This window comes from Bos taurus, chromosome 5 (genome assembly GCF_002263795.3).
Source record: "Bos taurus isolate L1 Dominette 01449 registration number 42190680 breed Hereford chromosome 5, ARS-UCD2.0, whole genome shotgun sequence".
NCBI lineage: Eukaryota > Metazoa > Chordata > Mammalia > Artiodactyla > Bovidae > Bos > Bos taurus.
In genome coordinates this window covers 81,346,674-81,372,504 of record NC_037332.1, presented here as the reverse complement: position 1 = coordinate 81,372,504, position 25,831 = coordinate 81,346,674, and the positions used below count along the sequence as shown (strand labels likewise).

At 37.3% G+C, this 25,831-nt stretch overlaps 1 protein-coding gene and 1 non-coding gene across 18 annotated transcripts in view; both read left to right on the top strand.

Annotated features, from left to right (window-relative positions):
• Positions 1-25,831, top strand: part of CCDC91 (coiled-coil domain containing 91) — a 394,283-nt gene that overhangs the window by 219,992 nt on the left and 148,460 nt on the right. For all 17 annotated transcript variants that reach the window (XM_024991854.2, XM_024991857.2, NM_001193032.1 and 14 more), the window contains one exon: positions 22,439-22,546. In XM_024991854.2, the coding sequence (XP_024847622.1) occupies positions 22,439-22,546 (108 nt within the window). The remainder of the gene's footprint in view (positions 1-22,438; positions 22,547-25,831) is intronic.
• On the top strand, positions 7,277-7,378 carry LOC112446912 (U6 spliceosomal RNA). The gene has a single exon (XR_003034988.1). It is a non-coding gene; the product is annotated as a U6 spliceosomal RNA (small nuclear RNA).

The window sequence follows — 25,831 nt, the reverse complement described above, 5'->3', positions numbered from 1 at the left end:
TCCATGGGGTCCCAAAGAGTTGAATGTGACTTAGCCACTGAGCAACAAAAACAACAATGATGATGCTGTCAATAAATTTTTGTAATTTAGTTATTATAACATTCAATATATCAGTTTTCTAGTATAGCAATTTTAATGGCTTATCATTGTCTTACAGCTGACTATTAATTAGCTTACTTCTCATAATTATACGGTGTGGATGCTTGTTTCAGTCTGTTTTAGAAATGTCTATTTAAGAGAAAGCGATCATGGTCTAGCCCTTCATATTCCTGGGCTTCTGCTAAAAAGTCATTGTTCTTTTATTCATTTAGAAAGTAATTATTCTCCAAATAAAATAATTAATTAAAAAGAAGAAAGTAAATAGGTTGCTTCAGACTGAGAATGAAAGAAAGAAAGTAAAGTCACTCAGTCATGTCTGACTCTTTGCAACCCCATGGACTGCAGCCTACTACTAGGCTCTTCCATCCATGGGATTTTCCAGGCAAGAGTACTGGAGTGGATTGCCATTTCCTTCTCCAGAGGATCTTTCCAACCCAGGGATCAAACCTCGGTCTCCTGCATTATTGGCAGACACTTGACTATCTGAGCCTCCAGGGAAGTCCATGATGAATGAAAGGCCATGTGAAATTCTGCTAAAGTGCAGAAGAAAACAACGCTAACACTAGCTTAATGTGCTACATATGCCAACTTTTCCTATAATATTTACTTCATTGTATTTATTTTTTTCTTTCATGTCATGATTTAAGAAATCCTTTATCCTGATAATTAACAACAGTAAAATAAATGGAGATCTTGGGATACTTGCCATAGGAACATGCCATATCTAAGATTGTTTACTACAAGGAACAAGAATTTTCTTTTACTTGTTTAACTGGGCTTTTTTCTTCAAACTGTCATTTGCTATTATATACACTAGTTCAGACTTCACAGTTCTTTATATCTGTAGTTTTCTCTATCAAGTATTACTATCCATGATATGTGTGTGTGCCAAATCACTTCAGTTGTGTCTGACTCTTTGTTATCCCATGGACTGTAGCCCACTAGACTTCTTTGTCCATGGGGTTCTCCAAGCAAAATTACTGGAGTGGGTTTCTGTGGCCTCCTCCAGGGGATCTTTCTGACCCAGATCAAAGCTGTGTCTCTGAAGTCTCCTGCATGGGCAGGGGAGTTCTTTACCACTAGTGCCACCTGGGACACATCCATGATGTAGAGCACCTTTTTTATTAAGGTAATGTATAGTTGTATTACTGGGCTGCTATTTGGCTTACGATGCACTTATCAGTTGTCATCGATTAGGGTATCTTAACCTGCACTTTTTGCAGGACATAATAAATTACCTTGGTTCCTTTTAAGAAATCATACTAATTTTCTTCTCTAGAAATTTAAAATCAGTTCACATAGGTGGGATTTAGGCATCTGTATTTTCTTTGAAGTTTTAGAAGTCATTCTGCTACCCCGAGGAGGTTGTTAACCATCAGCTTATCCCTTCATGTTTATTTGCCTATCATTATATCCTATCTGTTGCTATTTTCCCCATTCTAATTATCTAAATTGAACCTGTCAAGATTGTGTGTGGGTGGGTATGTGTGTCTGTGTGCATGTTTAGATTGAAATCACTATGAAATTTTTCCTTATGAGAAAATGAGAGATATTCTGACAGATTTAAATGACAGTTGAATGCACCACTTTCTGTTTTTAAAAGTTACAAAAGAAGCAGAAGTTTTAGCTGTAACTAAGGAACTAGATTTATCCCACATTAAGATTTTTTTAAGTGAAAAGTTAAAGTGAAGTCGTTCAGTCGTGTCTGACTCTTTGTGACCCCATGGACTCTAGCTACCAGGCTCCTCTGTCTAGGGATTTTCCAGGCAAGAGTTCTGGAGTGGGTTGCCATTTCCTTCTCCAAAGATTTTTTTAAACTTACGTCTTATTTTCCTTTATGTAGGATAAGTGATCAGAGCAAGAAAAAATTTCTTTACAGTGGAGTATTGGTATAATAGCACAGAGGGACTGTCAAAGAAAATCATATATAGAAAAAATACAGGCATATTTGCTAAAATAAATGTAGTTCTTTAACTTAAGGCATGTGATGCCCTGAATTTTAAAGAGAAAGTATCTTGCGATCTCCATTTCTCGCACAGATATGTTTGGTTCTTTTTTTTTTTTTTCCCAGAACTATTTCTTTATACATTTATTCAGTTAATATACTATATGTAAGTGCTTGAGGCAAAACTATTTTAGATGTTAATACATTCTTAAAATTAATTTTATTTTTTACCCAAAATGGCTTTTGGAAAGAATTTTCCAAAGAAAGTTCTAGTTGACTCAATGTGTTAAACTTCAAAGCTAGAACTTTTGCTCACATGCTCTAACAGTGAGTGGAAAGTACTCAAAAAATTAAGTTTAGCTTGTTGTTTCTGTTTTATTTTATTTTACTTTGAGTCCGGTTCATTGATGATCCCAAATTGACATGTATAAGATAACATAGGTTTTTTTGGTTAATAGTTTTCTTTTACTACTATATATTGAATCTTCTTTTTCAAGAATCTTCTTTTTCAAGGCAATGACAAAAGACTGCCTCCTTTCTTTCTTTCTTTTTAATGTGGTGTTTGCTTTAAGATAGATCAGTTAGAAAAAAGTGCTTTTCCTTTTGAAACTCTAGTATTCAGAATTTATTTCATCCTGAAGTTGTTTTTGCAAGTTAGTTATTTTTTTTTGTTCAGACTCAACTTGTTTATTTTTCAAATTGATTTACACTCAGCTGCTTTGTTGTTTAAACTAAAGTGATTTAGACATTTTTCAAATCATAGGAGATAGAAGTGTTGAAACATTGAATTTGATATAGTTGATAGATGAGTCAAAATGGTGACTGGAAAGTTAGCCCAAAAAAGGCAAAAAAGAAAATGCATTTTGGTTTAATATTTATTGCAAACACCAATAAATTATAACTCTAGTGATTTAAAGTCTATTACATATTTCTTGGCCCCCTCGTGGGTGCCTAACCTAAACATTTTCTGTATCAGTTTTTTGATGATATGAAAATTAGTTCCTGGTCATCACATTCGTTTTCAAACTAGAAGTTCTTATACCCTCTTCTGAAACTTTAGAGCTTTCTATTCTAACCCTTGTGTTTTGTGTGCATACTTCTGGCCAAATTGAGTACCTTTAAAAAATTCAGGTTTACATATCTCAAGATATTTCCACCAGAGTAGACGTATAGACATATACTCATTTTTCAGTCTTTGTTTCTGAAAGCTTGTCTGAATTGATGATCTTTAACTTGGTATATTACATCCCAGATGCCAAAAGCTACTGAGCGCTAGACACATGATTCAGTGAGTACAGTTCAGTTGCTCAGTTGTGTCCGACTGTTTGCGACCCCATGAATTGCAGCACGCCAGGCCTCCCTGTCCATCACCAACTCCGGGAGTTCACTCAGACTCACGTTCATCGAGTCAGTGATGCCATCCAGTCATCTCATCCTCTGTCATCCCCTTCTCCTCCTGCCCACAATCCCTCCCAGCATCAGAGTCTTTTCCAATGAGTCAACTCTTCGTATGAGGTGGCCAAAGTACTGGAGTTTCAGCTTTAGCATCATTCCTTCCAAAGAAATCCCAGGGCTGATCTCCTTCAGAATGGACTGGTTGGATCTCCTTGCAGTCCAAGGGACTCTCAAGAGTCTTCTCCAACACTACAGTTCAAAAGCATCAATTCTTCGATGCTCAGCTTTCTTCACAGTCCAGCTCTCACATCCATACATGACCACTGGAAAAACCATAGCCTTGAGTAGACGGACCTTTGTTGGCAAAGTAATGTCTCTGCTTTTGAATATGCTATCTAGGTTGGTCATAACTTTTCTTCCAAGGAGTAAGCGTCTTTTAATTTCATGGCTGCTGTCACCATCTGCAGTGATTTTGGAGCCCCAAAAAATAAAGTCTGACACTGTTTCCACTATTTCCCCATCTATTTCCCATGAAGGGATGGTGCCATCTATTTCCATGAAGGGACCAGATGCCATGATCTTCGTTTTCTGAATGTTGAGTTTTAAGCCAACTTTTCACTCTCCTCTTTCACCTTCACCAAGAGGCTTTTTAGTTCCTCTTCACTTTCTGCCATAAGGGTGGTGTCATCTGCGTATTTCAGGTTATTGATATTTCTCCTGGCAATCTTGATTCCAGCTTGTGCTGGACACATGATTAGTGCTTATAAATATTTTACTCATTTAAATAAGCAGGCAAGGTATTAGCTGATTCTTTTCTAAAGTCTCAGAACATTTTATGAAGAGAATTTCCTGATTTTTTTTTCTTATGTTTAAGTACCAGAGTATTGAACTATATACACTAGAGTTTTAGCTTATCAGACACATACATTCTCTGCTATTCAGAGTGAAAGATGGTGCAGAATTGCTACATAAACTTAAATTGTTCTTAAATTATCTTGAGTAAAATTCTTTATTTCCCATTTGATCAACCTTGGTTTTATTGAGAGTATTGGTTCATTGTGCATTTCTCAAAGGTTGGTATGCCTTAAGTCTCTTGTGCTATGGACTGCTGCCTGGAAAATCCCATGGACGGAGGAGCCTGGTAGGCTGCAGACCATGGGGTCTCGAAGAGTTGGACACGACTGAGCGACTTTACTTTCACTTTTTCCTTTCATGCATTGGAGAAGGACATGGCAACCCACTCCAGTGTTCTTGCCTGGAGAATCCCAGGGACGGGGAAGCCTGGTGGGCTGCTGTCTATGGGGTGGCACAGAGTTGGACATGACTGAAGCGACTTAGCAGCTGCAGCAGCAGCAGCTTTGAATTTCAGCAGTGTAACATATGCAAATGCCAGCTTAGAATATCACATGCCTGCTATATTCCATTTTTCAAAAGCATCTACTTGCTAGTATTTTATTTGAACTCTTGAGTTGTTTGTACTGTTTTATAAGGGAGAACATAATACATTTTGGAGACCAATTTTTCCCAGGGTGTAGAATTACTTTTATTGTATAAAGTTCTGCTCCAAGGAGGAGGAAATGACATTTTCTCTTCTTTTGATGTTTTCCCTTGATTAGAGATTGCTAACTTTTTGTGTAAAGAGGGGATAAGTAAAAATGAAGATATGTGAGATATGTTATATATCTTTTAAAAAAAAAATTACACCTTTTTGTTAACCCAAAGATATGAAATAAATTTATAGTTTTAGTTATTTGATTGAACAAGGATCCTCATAAATTCCAGCTTTTATCATATGATCAGATTTTTCCTGGACAAATAAAGATGTTTGCTGTTGCCAATAGCGTTTGGCCTAACAGCATGCTAGATACTAGTGATTGGTTTGGAACTCACAACTTGGCTTGTACATTCTTATCCCTCCCATCAAACTTAACCTCAGCAGAGGATTGAGAAAGGTTTGGTAGTTGAGAACTGTTCTTATGTGCCTCTGAGTTTTCTGGGCTAAGCCAGAATCTTGCATGCAAGGCTATTCTTGTGGTTTTCCAGCCAGGCCAAAACCAAAAGGCATTGGAAACATTGCAAGAAAACTTGTTCTAATATAGATTTAAGGCTTTCCTTTATATTATGACTGGATTTTCAGCCTGATAGTCAAAGGAATGAAGGAGAAGACTCCATTCTGCATTGAGGCTATAAATTTCAAATTTTTGCTGCAGAGAAGACTTTGAAAAATAACTCCAAAGATTAACAAAAAAATTAATGAATAGGTTTTATTTAGTTGTTTCTTAAGACATGTAAGACCTGCCTTTTTCCATTAGTTATTTTTGGCTTACCTTCCAAAATGAAATTTAAATATCATTTTTTTTTTTATATCACATCAGGTTAATATTTGTGAGTAATGTTAATGAGACTTGAAAACTGTATCAGTGTGATTCTTGTCCATTGTTAATTAATTACAGACTTCTGCTTATTATCATGAAATAATACTTATGGTCTATCATAAGTACCTTTTATCCATAATAATATTATCTTTCTGTGTTGAATGAGGCTGGGTCTGTTTTGTTCTTATAGGGTTGAAATAAACCCCTTTAACAATGTTATTTAGGAAGTTTCTAAATCTAGTAGGAGTGCTGGAAGAGTGAGTTTATAGTAGTATCTAAAGAATATAATTTCTGTAACTATTCTAGTCAATGTGATGTATCAGTTATGTGATTTTTAATCTTCCATTATTGTAGTGAACTGAATTATCAGTAAGGTCTGTCTGTAATCAGTCTTTTTCAATTTTTGATAGTATTGAAGTCTTACATGTTTATTAGACTTTAGAAGAGATGTAATTGATGTGTTACAGATTTATTTTTATTGGAAACTAATAATCCAGTTAGTGGACAATTACATACCATAGTTCTTAAAGGCAGAAAAGATAAACTGGTTAAAATTATTCTTATAAGTCCAAATGAAGATATGTATATAAAAAACTACTTTAAAGATTTTTTTCTAATTTCTTGCCTGCTTGAAAAGTAATAAAAGGGGAATGGTTAACTTTATGCTTTAATCTGAACTATAAACCATTAGTGTACAACCCAGTATCAGAATACACATCTGGTTTTGATTTTATCTGCTAAGTTTTAGTTAATTAGCTTTTGGGAAATTTTATATATACATATATATACATATATATGTATGTTTTGTGTAATGTATATATATAATATATTTATATGGATATAGATATATAAGTGTATATAAATGGATAAATTTATATAAATGTATATAAACATATTTAAAAGTATATTTATGTATATATATACATATATAGAGAGACTTCCCTGGTGGCTCAGATGGTAAAGCGTCTGTCTACAATGCGGGAGACCCGGGTTTGATCCCTGGGTTGGGAAGATCCCCTGGAGAAGGAAATGGCAATCCACTCCAGGACTATTGCCTGAAAAATCCCATAGACAGAGGAGCCTGGTAGGCAACAGTCCATGGAGTCACAAAGAGTCGGACACGACTGAGGCACTTCACTATATCACTATATACATATATATACACACATAGGTAGTGCTAGTGGTAAAGAACCTGCCTGCCAGTGCAGGAGAATGAGAGACACAGGTTCAATCCCTGGGTCAAACAACAGACTTCATCCATCATGTGAAATGAGTACAACATATGCTGGGATGGATGAAGCCAAGCTGCAATCAGGATTATTGGAAGAAATATCAATAACGTCAGATATGCAGATAATACCACCCTTATGCCAAAAGCCAAGAGAAACTAAATAGCCTCTTGATGAAGGTGAAAGGAGAATGAAAGAGCTGGCTTTAAATTCAACATTCAAAAACTAAGATAGTGCTTGCTTTGGCAGCACATATACTAAAATTGGAATGATACAGAGATTAGCATGGCCCCTGCACAAGGATGACACAAATTCGTGAAGCATGCCATATTTTTATAAAGTAATTAGCCTCCAATTAAAATAAATAAATTTATATTTAAAAAATAATAAAATTTAAATATGAAATAAAATGATTATAGAAAAGAAAAAAAAAGAATAAAGATTCTCTAACTGTATAGCATAGGGTTCTATATTCAATATCCTGTGATGAACTATAATGGAAAAAATATGAGAAAGAATATATGCATCTATGTAACTGAATCACTTTGCTGCACAGCAGAAATTAACACAACATTGTAAATCAACTATATTTCAATAAAAATCAATTAAAAAAAATAAAAGTAAACGATTTAACTACGAAAAAAAAAAAAACAAAAACCCTAAGATAATGGCATCCAGTTCCATCTCGTCATGGCAAATACATGGGGGAACAATGGAAATGGTGACAGACTTTTATTTTCTTGGGCTCCAAAATCAATGCAGATGGTGACTGCAGCCATGAAATTAAAAGACACTTGCTCCTTGGAAGAAACTCTATGACAAACCTAGGTTGTGTATTAAAAAGCAGAGACATCTCTTTGCCTGTTGACAAATTCCATAGAGTCAAAGCTATGGGTTTTTCCAGTAGTCTTGAATGGATGTGAGAGTTGGATCATAAAGAAAGCTGTGTGCCAAAAAATTGATACTTTTGAACTGTGGTGTTCAAAACTCAGTTTTGGAGAAACTTTTGAACTGTGGTGTTCAAAACTCAGTTTTGGAGAAAACTCTTGAGAGTCCCTTGGACTGCAAGGAGATCCAACCAGTCAATCCTAAAGGAAATCAACCCTGAATATTCATTGGAAGGACTGATGCTGAAGCTTGAAGCTCTGATATTTTGGCCACCTGATGTGAAGAGCAAACTCATTAGAAAAGACTCTGATTCTGGGAAAGATTGAAGGCAGGAGGAGAGGAGGACAACGAGGATGAGTTGGTTGGATGGACATGAGTTTGAGCAAACTCCAGGAGGTGGTGAAGGACAGGGAAGCCTGGCATGCTGCAGTCCATGGGGTCACAAAGAGTCAGACCTGAGTGAGCGATGGAACAACAATCAAGAATAAATTATTAGGGAGTAAATGATTTGCCCTATTGTCTTCAAAGTATATTATTTCTTTGCCAAGGAAACATGCATACAATACAAAATTTAAAAGATATGAAAGTATGCATGTGTGTGTGTGTGCTAAGTTACCGCATTTGGTCTGACTCTTTTTGTGACCCTGTGGACTGTAGCTGCCTGACTCCTCTGTCCATGGGTTTCTCCAGGCAAGAGTACTGGAGTGGATTTCCATACCCTCCTCCAGGGATTGAACCCTTATCTCTATGTCTCCTGCGTGGGCAGGCAGATTCTTTACCACTAGCGCCACCTGGGAAGCCCAGAAATATGCATAGTAAAAATTAAATTTTGCTCCCATTGCTGTTAGAGTATCAATTCCCATCTATTCTTTAGGCTTTATTGCTTCCAGAAGTGAGATAATTTGCTAAAGATTGTCATGTCTCTGATTTGCAATAAATTGATTGTCAAATTGTTTTATAGCAGTGAGAAAGGAATTCCATTTGAAGAATAAAACTTGTAGAGTCTGATTTTATCCATGTGGTTAGGAGCACCAAGTTCAAAAGTTATCCTGTTTTGGTAGTTTAGCAGAATATTCATGTAATCAAGTTTCTTGGTAGTTAATTCATTGTAACAAGTTAATTTGGGTGCCAGCAAGGTCTTCCCTTGTGGCTCAGGTGGTAAAGAATCCTCCTGCAATGTGGGAGACCTGGGTTTTATCTCTGGATGGGGAAGACCCCCTGGAGAAGGGAAAGGCTTCCCACTCCAGTATTCTGGCCTGGAGAATTCCGTGGACTGTATAGTCCATGGGATTGCAAAGAATCAGACATGACTGATAACTTTCGATAAATCGATAATCAGTAAATCACTACTTTGTATTTTAATGGTGAAATACTTCCATACTAGTTAGTATATTAACAATTTCTCTGAGACACTTAGATGACTTTGTCCCTTCCCTGAGGCTTCATCCTAACCCCTCACAGTCAAGCTAGAGATCAGCACTGCAGGGACCTCTGACACCTGCTCCAGTGCTGAGGATGACACTTCTGATGTTTTGGTGCCCAATCTTATGGATTTTAAATAGTTTACACATCTCCCCGTGCAATATCACTTCTGTTATATATGGTTTTGGAGTTGAAACTCCAATACTTCGGCCACCTGATGCGAAGAACCGACTCATTGGAAAAGACCGTGATGCTGGAAAATATTGAAGGCAGGAGGAAAAGGGGGTGATCAGAGGATGAGATGGTTGGATGGCATCACTGACTCGATGGATATGAGTTTCAACAGGCTCCGGGAGTTTGGTGTTGGACAGGGAAGGCTGGTGTGTTGCAGTCCATGGGTGTCACAAAGAATCAGACATGACTGAGTGACTGAACTGAACTGAATATATGGTTAACACTTAGCTGGAAAAGAACCAGCTTGAAGTACCTTAAATTGTCATCTAAGTTTACAACATTCTTCTCTTTGTGATCAAAAAGAAGACATAAAGGAGAATTTCATCTTTGTCAGTGTGAAAGTGAAAGTGAAGTCGCTCAGTCATATCTGACTCTTTGAGACCCTATGGACTGTAGCTTACTAGACTTCTCTGTCCATGGGATTTTCCTGGCAAGAGTACTGGAGTGGGCTGCCATTTCCTTCTCCAAGATACACTTTGTCAGTGTATCTTCTGATATATTGATTTTGATGAAACCTCTAATCTCACTCAACTTTTCAATGTGAATAAAAGTTCTTTTCTAATTTTTGAGATCTATGTTTGGTAAATGGATGTCTATTAATTTGGAGGGAAATTATTTTAACTATCTTAAATCTGGTAACTTAAAAAATATTCTTGATACAATTTGAATCCAAATAGCTTGAGTTTCCTTTTCATGCAAATAAGGAGTTTAGTTTTCAAAAATCAGCAGAAGGTTGAACAATTCTCTTTTGAAAGTTTATCAATGTAAAGAATTAACTTAGCGATCAGAATTTTACAGAATTCCTTTATTACTGGCAGAGACGAAACTCTATTACTCCTCCTATTTATTAGATAACACATCTGAGACATGGAGAAGCACAGTGCCCTGATCAAACACGTACAACCAGAGAAGGAGTTGTGAATATAGTCAGATCATTCAAAGCTTGATCCAGAACTTTATTTAGCAAGTTATGCTGCCTCCTTGGAAGGTTATTGATTGTGTATTTAAGTCAAATATTCCTGACATGTACATGGGTTTCTTTTTTTCGTGGTTTCTGATATTTCAGAAAACGGAATGTTATGTCTTTAGTGTTTAATAATTAGGTGCTGCATTGAGTCCTATGAAAGATTCTGGAGAGATTTTAGTCAGAGTTCTTTTTTTTTTTTTGCCTTTTCTTTCATTCCTTCCTTTCTTTCTTCTTTAACTGAAACTGTAGCTCTTATGCAAGTCACAAGAAATAATATTGTGGCATCTGAGGGAGAGGCATGTCCATATGGCAGCTTTTCAGAAGTTTAAAGTATCTGGAAGGCAGACATGCAGCGTCTCTCTGCTGAACTTAATTTTAGAAACTTCTTAATTTTAATGTGTTGTCCATGGCACAAAAGAAATTTTCACTGGGAGACTTTTGTGGTGTTTGAGGTAACAACTCTGATGTTACTAGAATCCCTTAACAACAGGGCCAACAGGAATGATTTCTTCTGTCCTAAAGATTTTTTTTCTTTGGCTTTCACAGCCCGCAGAGCATTTTATAGCATGGCCAGACTGTATTGAATTTCCATGTTTAGATCTACACCCATCATGTAACATTTTTCTTTTTGAATTAGTGTAGTGCCACTGCACAGCACTTCAAATACTAGAAAAATTTAGGATCTCTACAATTCCAAATGCTTGAGATCTGTGACAAGATAAATTTTCACCAGCTTCTCCATGACCTTGACACTGCTGTTGTTTAAGTTAAGGAAAAGGAAGGGTGGGGTCGTTTGTTTTTTAATCCATTTATCCATAATTTTAGGAATTGGTTTTTGTCCTGCTTTCTAAAAATAAATTTGACCAAATCCATTACTATAACTCTGCAGACATCTGGAGTTTACACTCTTGAGAAGCATGCACCTTCATTTTCCCCAAGGGTTAAACTTAAAGATTCTAGATGTTGCTTAACTTCTGCCTGCCTGGGTAGTCAGGCCATGAACCTGAGCTCGGATTTAGATCCAGGTTTTTAAAGTAAACCCAAGCCTTAATTTCAGATAGAAGTTTTTCTTTAAGAGAGTTATATTCCCTAGTCCTTTTTACCTTGTATGTTTAAATCACTTACCAGTGATAGATTTTGATCACGTTAATTCTTTTTGTATTCCAACAAAATTTTCTAAAATGTCTAAATATTGTTTTCAGAGATAACCTAATGTTTCTCTTCTAATGCAACTACATCTGTACCACAGTTGAATTACTAACTCACTGAGGTCTTAAAATATGTGTGTCTGTATCAGTTTCTCTTCCCAAACTACAAGCCAACAAAGCTATAGATTGACATTTTGGATCCCAACATTGGCAGAAGATATCTGATTAGCCAAGAGTCATTGAACTTTAAGACATGTTAGTGAGCTGCCATCATTTGGACACTATATATTAATTTTCATCATCTTATCTTGTCACTCTAATTCACTATAAAATGGAGAATGTAATTCAGTATAAAATGGAGAATGTAAGTATTATAGAAGAACTTCATGCTAATAGCGGGTCCAGATGAAGTTCAGGTAGATGTTAATTGGCATATATACGTGTAGCATATCTATGGCACTTTTCTGTGAGACCATGAAAATCATTCAACTGTTCTTTTTAGGATTAACCCCTTCATTACCAGAGAGGATAATTTTATTACTCTTAATTATACTGAATAAAAAGTGGTATATACATGGTGCATTTATGTGTGTGTGTGTGTGTTTAGCTGACAAATATCAGTGCTACATATTTCATTCTCACAAATTGTCTATTGATGAAGAATTTGTTTTATACCACTTGACTGTTTTTGGTACTTTGAAACACTGAAGAAAATGAAAGTAGGTCAGATTATAGAAACTTTCTTGTTTGAGTTAAAAATAAAATGCATTTCCATGGTTCTATGTGATTGCCTTTGTCTGGAAGTCTGGTGCTGCTATAGCATCTGGTTGGATTCCCTGTTTTGTATGATCAACAGTGGCCTTTTTACTAGTTTTACAATTCATCAGCCTTTATTCCCATGATAAAACTTCAGACATTTTTCTTTGTTGGAAATGTTCTTCCCTCAGATTCAAAATAAAACTGAGTTCTTTTCTTCCTCATTTGTGACTTCCTAAGAGAGCTCTTGACTTCCCCCTCTGAAAAGTTTCTCCCCCATTATTCTGTTCCTTTTGCCCTTTTTAATTTTCTTTACAGCATGTAACACCATCAGAAATGTTTGTTTATTGTCTACCTTGCAATCTTCTTTGTCTTCCCCATTTTCCTTATCTACAATGTGAACTGAGGAGAGTCAGGCTCTTATCTCTCTTGTTGGGTGTGCATCCCCAGTGCCTAGAACAATGTTGGGAATAAAGCATGCATTCAGTAAATATTAGTTGAATAAATAAAGCTTTAATGAATAATTATTGTTGTTCAGTTGTTAGTTCAGTTCAGTTCAGTCGCTCAGTCATGTCCGACTCTTTGCGACCCCATGAATCGAAGTACGCTGGGCCTCCCTGTCCATCACCATCCCCCGAGTTCACTCAAACTCACGTCCATGGAGTCGGTGATGCCATCCAGCCATCTCATCCTTTGTCGTCCCCTTTTCCTCCTGCCCAATCCCTCCCAGCATCAGAGTCTTTCTTTTCCAATGAGTCAACTCTTCGCATGAGGTGGCCAAAGTACTGGAGTTTCAGCTTCAGCATCGTTCCTTCCAAAGAACACCCAGGGCTTATCTCCTTTAGAATGGACTGGTTGGATCTCCTTGCACTCCAAGGGACTCTCAAGAGCCTTCTCCAATACCACAGTTCAAAAGCATCAATTCTTCGGCGCTCAGCTTTCTTCACAGTCCAAATCTCACATCCATACATGACCACTGGAAAAACCATAGCCTTGACTAGATGGACCTTTGTTGGCAAAGTGATGTCTCTGCTTTTGAATATGCTATCTAGGTTGGTCATAACTTTCCTTCCAAAGTGTAAGAGTCTTTTAATTTCATGGTTGCAGTCACCATCTGCAGTGGTTTTGAAGCCCCCAAAATAAAGTCTGATACTGTTTCCACTGTTTCCCCATATATTTCCCATGAAGGGATGGGACCAGATGCCATGATCTTCGTTTTCAGAATGTTGAGCTTTAGCCAACTTTTTCACTCTCCTCCTCCACTTTCATCAAGAGGCTCTTCAGTTCTTCGCTTTCTGCCATAAGGGTGGTGTCATCTGCATATCTGAGGTTATTGATATTTGTCCTGGCAGTCTTGATTCCAGCTTGTGCTTCTTCCAGCCCACCATTTCTCATGATGTACTCTGCATCTAAGTTAAATAAGCAGGGTGACAATATACAGCCTTGACATACTCCTTTTCTTACTTGGAACCACTCTGTTGCTCCATGTCCAGTTCTAACTGTTACTTCCTGACCTACATAATAGTTTTCTCAAGAGGCAGGTCAGGTGGTCTGGTATTCCCATCTCTTTCAGAATTTTCCACAGTTTCTTGTGATCCACACAGTCAAAGGCTTTGGCATAGTCAATAAAGCAAAAATAGTTGTTTTTCTGGACTCTCTTGCTTTTTCAATGATCCAGCAGATGTTGGCAATTTGATCACTTCAGTTATATCCAATTCTTTGTAACCCTGTAGACTGCACCAGCCAGATTCCGCTGTCTTGCAGGGGGTTGCCATTTTCTATTCCAGGGGACCTTCCTGACTCAACAGTCTAATCCCCGCCTCTTATGTCTCCTGCATTGGCAGGCGAGTTCTTTATCGCTCACCCCACCTGTGAAGCCCACTGTGAACAACAGCTATGTGCTATATGTGCTAAGTCGTTTCAGTTATGTCCAGCTCTGTGCAACCCTGTGCACAGTATCCCACCAGGCTCCTTTGTCCATGGGATTCTCCAGGCACGAAATACTGGAGTGGGTTTCCATGTTAATTTTCTTATTTTATTTTTAGTTAAATTGGAAAAGATCTGAAATAGATTTTAAAAAGGCAAACTCTCTGGCTAAGTCCCTTCACTGTTCACCTGAAACTGCCACAACATTAATTGGCTATACTCCAATACAAAATGTTTATCGTGTTAAAAAATAAAAAGCAAACTGTGATAGTTTCCTAAGAAAAGTAAAATTGTATTTGATTTCAAATGACCCTTTATAGCAGTTTATTTATGTGTACTACTTCAGTCCAAAAATTAAACTAAGACAATAGATACAGACCTAGTTATCATCAGTGTTTTAATAGTTTTTCTATGAATTGGCAATTAATACAAATTGGATATACTAAAATCATGATTCATTTCTTCAGTTCCTTCAATAGTTATTTGTCTTCTATTAGGAGAAGGCAATGGCACCCCACTCCAGTACTCTTGCCTGGAAAATCCCAGGGGCAGAGGAGCCTGATAGGCTGCAGTCCATGGGGTTTCGAAGAGTCGGACACGACTGAGCAACTTCATTCTCACTCTTCACTTTCATATTGGAGAAGGAAATGGCAACCCACTCCAGTGTTCTTGCCTGGAGAATCCCAGGGATGGGGGAGCCTGGTGGGCTGACGTCTATGGGGTGTCACAGAGTCGGACACGACTGAAGTGACTTAGCATAGCATAGCATAGGTACTATTGTAGGTAAAATGGATCCATCAGTGAATTAATCACAGATTCCTATTTCCTAGGGCTTAATTTTTACTGGGGATATTTATTTTGTGTTTTGTCTCTAGCTTATTCCTATTTGTAAATTATGACTTAGAGGATTGACTTTTAAAGTAATTTTAATTAATTAACTATTGACTAAAATTAGCTATGAAGTGTTCTTTTAAGGTTATGTGCTAAATGCCAACATGATATTAATGTTTCAGAGACCATCTGGTTCTTTAGACACATCTGCTCTGAAAATCTGGACAAGTAATTAAATTTGATGAGGCTGGAATGAGATCTGTAGAAATTGGGCTGTTTCAAGGGAAAAGAGAAATTCTGTGGATTTGTTGGTACAGTGGATTGTAGTTTGGTTTGCAGTAGTCCACTTGAGCTGTAACTTCTCCACTCACTTAGATTCCAGTGTATACTCAGTTCCATTAAAAACAGTCTGTCTACTGCTTATGGGTATTGGTTGGTGTAGCAAGTTTTTTGACTTAATATCATTATTTTCTAGTCTAATCATTAAAGAATTTATAACATACATTTTTTTCAAGGAGTTTATCATCCTTCACATGCCCTATTTTGTTTATTCAAAATTTATGCTTGTGGAGTAGAAAGAATAAATGTTTCTAGTCTAAAATAATAAAAAAAAAATTCAGATCTCTCTTAGGAATTAAATGTATTCAGCAACAAAGTTGGTAACTGAACTTGGTAGTTATAATTTGAAACTTAGTGAACTTTCTAATGAATATTGATATAATTAAAACTATGATTTTTAAAACATTAATCTCAGTATAAGGAATGCCACTCCCCAAATAGCTATTGCATGTGTATGCTATGTACAAATAACTGTAAAAACCTCTGTGTAATATATAAAGCTGAATATAAACGTGACATAGTTCCTGTTCTAATGAAATCTATGATCTTGTTCACACCTTTAAAATTATTCTTGAAGAAGTGTGGTCAGTAGTTTTCCTGTCCGCTAGGATGATACAGTGGAGAAGGAAATGGCACCCCACTCTAGTGCTCTTGCCTGGAAAATCCCAGGATGGAGGAGCCTGGTAGGCTGCAGTCCATGGGGTTGCTAGGAGTCGGACACGACTGAGCGCCTTCTCTTTCACTTTCACTTTCATGCATTGGAGAAGGAAATTACAACCCACTCCAGTGTTCTTGCCTGGAGAATCCCAGGGATGGGGGAGCCTGGTGGGCTGCCGTCTCTGGGGTCGCACAGAGTCGGACACGACTGAAGTGACTTAGCAGCAGCAGCAGCAGCAGCACGATGATAACAGAGGATCTCGTAAGACTGAAGCTAAAACCTAAACATGTTGAAAATTAGCAAAATATTCCCTGCTTTTGGTATCATTTTTTTCTTTATAGAATGCTTGTGTGCATCTTTGTTTTTCTGCCTCTAGATATAATGAAAATCGTAGTGCTTTGTGTTGAGCAGTTTAAAATAGCTGATAAAGGAACTAATTCTTTCATGAATAATTTTTGTCGTGTTATTTAAACACAAGGGAAGGATTACTTGTGTCTTTGATATCTCTAGAGCCGATTACAAAGGAAAAAAACAATTAAAGGAAAATGTTAAGATTAATGTGCATTTTTGAACATAAGTCACAGGAAGTGCTAAGGCAGTTATTATAGTATATTACACAGGAGAATAAATATCCAGTTATATAATGATAGAATTAGCTATAAAACCTTGTAGATAGTACCATTGTTTATTACTATGTATGTCCACAATGATTAATATTCTACTTAGAAGGATTGTTTTCGGACAGCACATCCTTTGTTTGGACAGTGACAATAGTAATTCCTCTGTTCCGCATTATCAGTCAGTCAGTTCAGTCGCTCAGCCATGTCCAACTCTTTTCGACCCAATGGACCGCAGCATGCCAGGCCTCTCTGTCCATCACCAACTCCCAGAGTTTACCCAAACTCGTGACCATTGAGTTGGTGATGCCATCCAACCATCTCATCCTCTGTCGTCCCCTTCTCCTCCTGCTCTCAATCTTTTCCAGCATCAGGGTCTTTTCCAATGAGTCAGCTCTACACATCAGGTGGCCAAAGTATTGGAACTTCAGCTTCAACATCAGTCCTTCCAATGAACACCCAGGACTGATCTCCTTTAGAATGGACTGGTTGGATCTCCTTGCATTCCAAGGGACTCTAAAGAGTCTTTTCCAACACCACACTTCAGAAGCATCAATTCTTCTGCGCTCAGCTTTCTTTATAGTACAACTCTCACATCCATATATGACTACTGGAAAAACCATAGCCTTGACTAGATGGACCTTTGCTCGCAAAGTAATGTCTCTGCTTTTGAATATGCTGTCTACGTTGGTCATAACTTTCCTTCCACTGCACACCATCTGCAGTGATTTTGGAGCCCCCCAAAATAAAGTCTGACACTGTTTCCCCGTCTATTTCCCATGAAGTTATGGGACCAGATGCCATGATCTTCGTTTTCTGAATGTTGAGCTTTAAGCCAACTTTTTGACTTTCCTCTTTCACTTTCATCAAGAGGCTCTTTAGTTCTTCACTCTCTGCCACAAGGGTGGTATCATCTGCATATCTGAGGTTATTGGTATTTGTCCTGGCAGTCTTGATTCCAGCTTGTGCTTCTTCCAGCCCAGTGTTTCTCATAATGTACTCTGCATCTAAGTTATATAAGCAGGGTGACAATATACAGCCTTGACGTACTCCTTTTCCTATTTGGAACCAGTCTGTTGCTCCATGTCCAGTTCTAACTGTTGCTTCTTGACCTGCATATAGGTTTCTCAAGAGGCAGGTCAGGTGGTCTGGTATTCCCATCTCTTTCAGAATTTCCCACAGTTTCTTGTGATCCACACAGTCAAAGGCTTTGGCATAGTCAATAAAGCAGAAATAGATGTTTTTTCTGGAACTCTGGTGCTTTTTCTATGATCCAGTGGATGTTGGCAATTTGATCTCTGGTTCCTCTGCCTTTTCTAAAACCAGCTTGAACATCTGCAAGTTCACAGTTCACGTATTGCTGAAGCCTGGCTTATAGAATTTTGAGCATTACTTCACTAGCATGTGAGATGAGTGCAGTTGTACAGTAGTTTGATCATTCTTTGTCATTGCCTTTCTTAGGGATTGGAATGAAAGCTGACCTTTTCCAGTCCTGTAGCCACTGCTGAGTTTTCCAAATTTGCTGACATATTGAGTCTAGCACTTTCACAACTTCATCTTTTAGGATTTGAAATAGCTCAACTGGATTCCATCTCCTCCACTAGCTTTGTTTGTAGTGATACTTCTAAGGCCCACTTGACTTCACATTCCAGGATGTCTGGCTCTAAGTGAGTGATCACACCATTGTGATTATCCGGGTCGTGAAGATCTTTTTCATACAGTTCTTCTGTGTATTCTTGTCACCTCTTCTTAATATCTTCTGCTTCTGTTAGGTGCATACCATTTCCGTCCTTTATTGAGCCAATCTTTGCATGAAATGTTCCCTTGGTATCTCTAATTTTCTTGAAGAGATCTCTAGTCTTTCCCATTCTATTGTTTTCCTCTAGTTCTTTGCACTGATCACTGAGGAAGGCTTTCTTATCTCTCCTTGATATTCAAATGGGTTTATCTTTCCTTTTCTCCTTTGCTTTTCACATCTATTGTAAGGCTTCCTCAGGCAGCCAGTTTGCTTTTTTGCCTTTCCTTTTCTTGGTAATGGTCTTGATCCATGTCTCCTGTACAATGTCAAGAACCTCTGTCCGTAGTTCATCAGGCACTCTATCAGATCTAATCCCTTAAATCTGTTTGTCACATCCACTGTATAATCACAAGGGATTTGATTAGGTCATACCTGAATGGTCTAGTGGTTTTCTCTACTTTCTTCAATTTAAGTCTAAATCAGGCAATAAGGAGTTCATGATCTGAGCCACAGTCAGCTCCTGGTTTTGTTTTTGCTGACTGTATAGAGCTTCTCCATCTTTGGCTGCAAATAATATAATCAGTCTGATTTCAGTGTTGACCATTTGGTGATGTCCATGTGTAGAGTCTTCTCTTGTGTTGTTGCAAGAGAGTGTTGCTATGACCAGTGCGCTCTCTTGGCAAAACTCTGTTCGCCTTTGCCCTGCTTCATTCTGTACTCCAAGGCCAAAGTTGCCTGTTACTCCAGGTGTTTCTTGACCTCCAACTTTTGCATTAGCCATGCTGTGTGGGGCCACCCAAGACAGACGGGTCATGGTGGAGAGGTCTGACAGAATGCGGTCCACTGGAGAATGGAATGGCAAAATACCTTCAGTATTCTTTCCTTGAGAACCCCATAAACAGTATGAAAAAGCAAAAAGATAGGACACTGAAAGATGAACTCCCCAGGTCAGTAGGTGCCCAATATCCTACTGGAGATCAGTGGAGAAATAACTCCAGAAAGAATGAAGGGATGGAGCCAAAGCAAAAACAACACCCAGTTGTGGATGGGACTGGTGATAGAAGCAAGATCTGATGCTGTAAAGAGCGATACTGCATAGGAACCTGGAATGTTAAATCCATGAAACAAGGCACATTGGAAATGGTCAAACAGGAGATGGCAAGAGTGAACATCTGCCTTCTAGGAGTCAGCAAACTAAGATGGACTGGAATGGATGAATTTAACTCAGATGACCATTATATCTACTACTGTGGGCAGGAATCCCTTAGAAGAAATGGAGTAGCCATCATAGTCAACAAAAGAGTCTGAAATACAGTACTTGGATGCAATCTCAAAAATGACAGAATGATCTCTGTTCATTTCCAAGGCAAATCATTCAATATCACGGTAGTCCAAGTCTATGCTCTGACCAGTTAACAGTGAAGAAGCTGAGTTGAATGGTTCTATGAGGACCCACAAGACCTTTTAGAACTAAGACCCAAAAAAGATGTCCTTTTCATTATAGGGGACTGGAATGCACAACTAGGAAGTTCAGTATTATCAGTGCAGTTCAATTCAGTCGCTCAGTCGTGTCCGACTCTGCGTTCAGTGTTATAGTCCCACTTAAAAAAAAAAGTCTTGTTGTGGCAATACAAAGATTTTTAGTATATGGCACCTGCCTACTTTTGTACATTTTCTGCCATTCTGTCTGCCTCCACTCTTTAAGTGCAGCTAGTCTTCTTTATTTAATGTTCTCTGTGAATAGCAATCAGCCTTACAGGCAGGCCTTGGGCATCTTTTCTATCTCTGATAATCACTGTGCACCTTCTGTTTTCTAGAGAATGTTTCTGTTCAACAATAGAATGAACTCAATGAGGACTGACTTTTTAAATCTTTCTGTTCCTGTTATCTGCCTTGGTGTCCTTTTATAGATGGATACATTTAAGTAACTGAATGGGGCTAAGATGAGAGGCTTGAACTATGTGAAAAGCTGGTCATTTGTGCAAAGCTTTTTTCCATGTCCCATAATTACAGTTTAGCCTTTACATGATTCATTATCCTATGGTGCTTACTTCCTTGAAGTTTGGTAGAAAATGAGTATGTAGTTTACAAATTAATCACCAAAGGAGGAAGTACTGTTCATTTGTGTTTCTTAATTATGATAAGGAAGTATTACTTTATTTCATTAATTTACCTGTCTCTCTAAAGGATATAATTTACTAAAAAATAACAACTTGGTATTAAAACTGGGGTTATTTGGTATCATAGCAAATATGGAAGTGAAAACAATCCTTTCCATTAAGCAAAACAGTTCTGCCATAACCCGAGTCCCCCTAGAGAATGACATTTTTCTTTCTACAAAAGATGCCATGAATGTAACCCAAGAGAACTGGCCATAAATCTACCAACCTTTAAATTTTCTGAATTCCAAAAATAGTATTATATTGTACCAAAGGTAAATAGGAGCTTTACATTATCTAGCGAGTTTAAATTTTAATTTTTTTAATAAATTATCATTATGGATTCTTTAGAAGACATAATATATAAATGAAAACCTTAAGGAGTGCTGTTAAGCCGTTTTTTTCATGTTGGTGAAACTGCAGTCAGAGCTTTATTTTCCTTTACCAACTCACTCGTAATTCTGCAGCTTCAGAGTGATGACTGTTGAATTATAGGAGTAGAAGCATCATGAGACAGTTTAACATTTGCAAGAGAAAGTTAATTATTTGAAGATTTGAGACTTATCCAGAGGTTTCAAAAATATTTTTGTCTCAGTTTTTAAAAATACATGCATATTTATTTAGCCTCTTAATGCATGTTGTTTCCAACCAAGTAAGTCTATTTCAAAACAGAGATTATTTAAGAGATTTGGCATATTTTTCTTTTCTTGGTAAATGTGCCAAAGGTCTGTTTTCTATAAGACATGTGTCTGTTTCAACTTACTATTTTGATTATGAGTAGTTTATTATCCAGATAGACCTTCAAAAATAGAATATTTGCTGAAGAGTTCTTATGCATATGGTGAAGTGAATATTTTAGAATGATTCAGGATTTATAAATAGCATGTAAGATAATATCGGGAGCACATTAACTATAATGTATAATGCCTTAAAAAAAAGGAAAGATGATAATATTCTAAGCGTCGCCAATAAGGAAATAAGTGGGCGGAACGTCTTCCATTGCTGATTTGGCTTCCCTTAGAACAGTGTTAACATCTTTATATTTAAGTGACTGAGGTTCCAGTGTTTACACTGTCCACTTGCGTTTGTCTAGTCTCCCACGTTTTATTACTTCTTATGAATACTGCCTTGAGATTTTGCCATCCACACTTTGCCTTACACCTTTTCACATTAGGGGCGTGCACTTCCTAGGGGGCAGTTTTTTTCATGATTGAAACTGCTCAGAGTTTCCATCTGCTTTTACTTGACTTGTGGTCTTGAAGATCATGCTTGGCCCCTGGGATATTACAGTGTGCCGAGAGGATGTGGAGTTTTGTCAGCCAGTGAAATATGTCTGGTTTTTTTTCTCTTTTCTTTTTTTCTTCAGCAGCTTTCATATGCTTCTCATCCTGTGTGGTCTTTGCTAAACTGAATTTATATTTAACAGAACTGCTCACTCTCTTTATCATCTTCTATGACTTGGCCTTTTTAACAAGAAGGTGTGTGGAAGGAAAATCTGAGCCAAAAAACTGTAGTTTGGGCAATAGGAAAACCTAAAACCAAAAGCTTAAAGTAGTGTTATATATGAATGTACTTTAATATTCGCAAATGTGTATTTTGTAATGCAGAAGATCATATTTCAGGCATGTACATCTGTCAAAAAAAATTTATCATGCCAATAGTAGATTTCAAGTTTTGTCTGTGATCCAAATAACATTTTTGCTTGTTTTTAGGCGCTACTACAGTCTTCAGTTAAGCAACAAGTAGAAGCTATTGAAAAGCAGTACATTTCTGCAATTGAAAAACAAGCACACAAGTGTGAAGAGTTGTTAAATACTCAGGTAATAAGATTGCACATCCATTATATATTCATACTTTTCTTCTGACTCTCTTCCCCTGAGAGCTCTAGAACTGTTTATTCACTTTCATGCCATTTACTTTCCTTGATGTATTTTGGAGAAAAAAAAAATCTGCTGATGTAAAATCAATGTTAAAATTTGCGAATTTTATTATAGACTAAAAACAGGACTAAAGGCCTAAATTATGTGAATATTCCCCAAATTAATGATAATTCTTATGCTGATTTCTGGAGTATCATATTATTTATCAAATAGCAAAAGCAAAAGAGATGACTGTAAATGTATTATGGTATGTGAAATAATTTGTGGTATAAGATTTATAAATAATATTTGAATTTAAGTACTTGTGTTCGATTTACCTTTCATTGCTTATATGAATTTATTTCTATTTTGATATTTTCTCGTGATTTTTTTTTTTGTTTCTTCTTGATTAATGTCTTAGAAAGCATTGCAGACATGATAAGTACATTTACATGAAATAGTCAATTGAAAAGCCTGTATGTATGTATCGTAGTATAAATAATATGTGCAAGAAGTTCCCAGCTACACTTTTGAATAACTTGAGGCTTGATAGGTGAAAATAAAATCAACCTTATGTAAAAGATTTATTTCATATTATAGGAAAAAAAATACTAATAGAAAATTTAGATCTAGAATTTAAATGAAGATTTATAAACATGCCACTTAGTCCCCAAGATTGGGGTCAGTTTGGTTCAGTACTTTCAGAGTCATTTTAATAAGTGGTTTAGAATAGGAAATGCATGGCAAATTTTATAAATTTAATAAAAAATAATTGCACTCTCTTGGCTGGTAGAATACCAGGTTATCAGAGATAAGAAGGGTATGTCTGTATAAATGTACAGAAAAATCACAGAGAAGAGGAGGTTACAGAACTGTAAAACAGCATAAGGCATGTATTAGCCAGGCCAGGCCGTGTTATGCCTTAAACTCCCTGACTTCAGACAGTGAAGATTTATGTCTTAGCCAATTCTCTGTATACACTGAGGCTGCTTTGAGGGCTCAGTGTCATGATGTCCTCATGATGGAAACTAGTCTGATAAAACAGTTCAGTTGTGGAATGTTACCTGGTAGAGTTAAAAAAAAAAAAAAGAAAAAGTCAGATTTCCTTCTGGTATTTCAACATTCTGGACTGGAAATGACACTTCTACTCCCAACTTGTATCTGCAGTGCCCACAGTCATCTTGGGGTCAGGGAGTGAAACCCTACTCTGAATCTCGAGTAGGGAGAGGGAGAGGGCAGAAAATCTTTGATAAGCAGCACTGGTATACCATGGTCTGCTCTTTGGGTTGCCAGATATTTCCAGCCTTCATCTCTCAGGTAAAATTTCTTAACCTGCCCATATGGGAGAAAATCTGAAGGTTCTATCCAGATATTGTTGTTGTTGTTCAGTTGCTCAGTTGTGTCTGACTCCTTGTGATCCCATGGACTGCAGCATGCCAGACTTCCTTACCTGTCCATCACTATCTCCCCGAGTTTGCTCAAACTCATGTCCATTGAGTCGATGATGACATCCAACCATCTCGTCCTCTGTCACCCACTTCTCTTATTCTCAATATTTCCCAGCATCAGGGTTTTTTCCAGTGAGGCAGATCTTCCTATCAGGTAGCCAAAGTATTGGAGCTTCAGCTTCAGCATCAATTAGTCCTTCCACTGAATATGCAGGACTAATTTCCTTTAGGATTGACTGGTTTGATCTCCTTGCTGTCCAAGGGACTCTCAAGAGAATTCTCCAGGATTACAATTTGAAAGCATCAATTCTTTGGTGCTCGACCTTCTTTATGGTCCATCTCTCACATCTGTACATGACTACTGGAAAAACTATAGTTTTGACTATATGGACCTTTGTTGGCAAAGTGATATCTCTGCTTTTTGATATGCTGTCTAGGATGGTCATAGCTTTTCTTCTAAGGATCAATCATCTTTTAATATCATGGCTGCAGTCACCATCTGCTTTGATTTTAGAGCCCAAGAAAATAAAGTTTGTCACTATTTCCCTTAATTTCTCATCTGTTTGCCATGAAGTGATGGGACCAGATGCCATGATCTTTGTTTTTTGAATGGTGAGTTTTAAGCCAGCTTTTCCACTTTCTTCTTTCACTTTCATCAAAAGGCTCTTTAGTTTCTCTTCACTTTCTGCCATTAAAGTAGTATCATCTGCATATCTGAGGTCATTGATATTTCTCCCAGCAATCTTTATTCCACCTTGTGCTTCATCCAGCTCAGCATTTTCCATGATGTACTCCACATATAAATTAAATAAGCAGGGAGACAGTATACAGACTTGATGTCGCCCTTTCCCGATTTTGAACCCATCTGTTGTTCCATGTCCAGTTCTAACTGTTGCTGCATGATCTGCATACATGTTTCTTAGGAGGCGGGTAAGGTGATCTGATATTTCCATCTCTTTAAGAATTTTTCAGTTTGTTGTGATCCACACAGTCAAAGACTTTAGTGTAGTCAATGAAGCAGAAGTAGATGTTTTTCTAGAATTCCCTTACTTTTTCTATGATCCAACAGATGGTGGCAATTTAATTTCTGGTTCTTCTGCCTTTTCTAAATCAAGCTTGTATATCTGAAAGTTCTTGGTTCATATACTGTTGAAGCCTAGCTTGAAGTATTTTGAGTTATTATCTTGCTAGCATGTGAAATGACAGCAATTGTATGGTAATTTGAACACTGTTTGGCATTGCCCATCCCATTGAATGCCCATTCAATCTTTGGGATTGAAATGAAAACTTACCTTTTACCAGTCCTGTGGCCACTGCTGAGTCTTCCATATTTGCTGGCATATTGAGTGCATCACTCTAATAGCATCATCTCTTAGGATTTGTATTAGCTTAAGCTGGAATTCCATCAGCTCCACTAGCTTTGTTTGCAGTGATGCCTCCTAAGGCACACTTGACATCACAGTCCCAGATGTCTGGCTGTTGGTAAGTGATAGTCTCATGCCAAAAGTCCAGGATATTTGAGTGATAGGTGGGAAATGATGTGCTGTAGTCTCTACATCATCAGGTCTAGATATATAGTCCCTTTTGACCTGAAGAACTAGAAAGTAAAATATATGTTGTTTACCACCAACAGATCTGGTATACAGTAGTGAGATAAATGGCAGGGTGTATACTGTGAATGCTCTCAGAAGGAAAGATGAATCAGAGATGCATAGCTAGCATTACTGTGTAGCAATTCTAAAATCTCAATGAATAGATTCAGTAAGTATCTCTGCTGTGGAGATTGGATTTGCTTTTT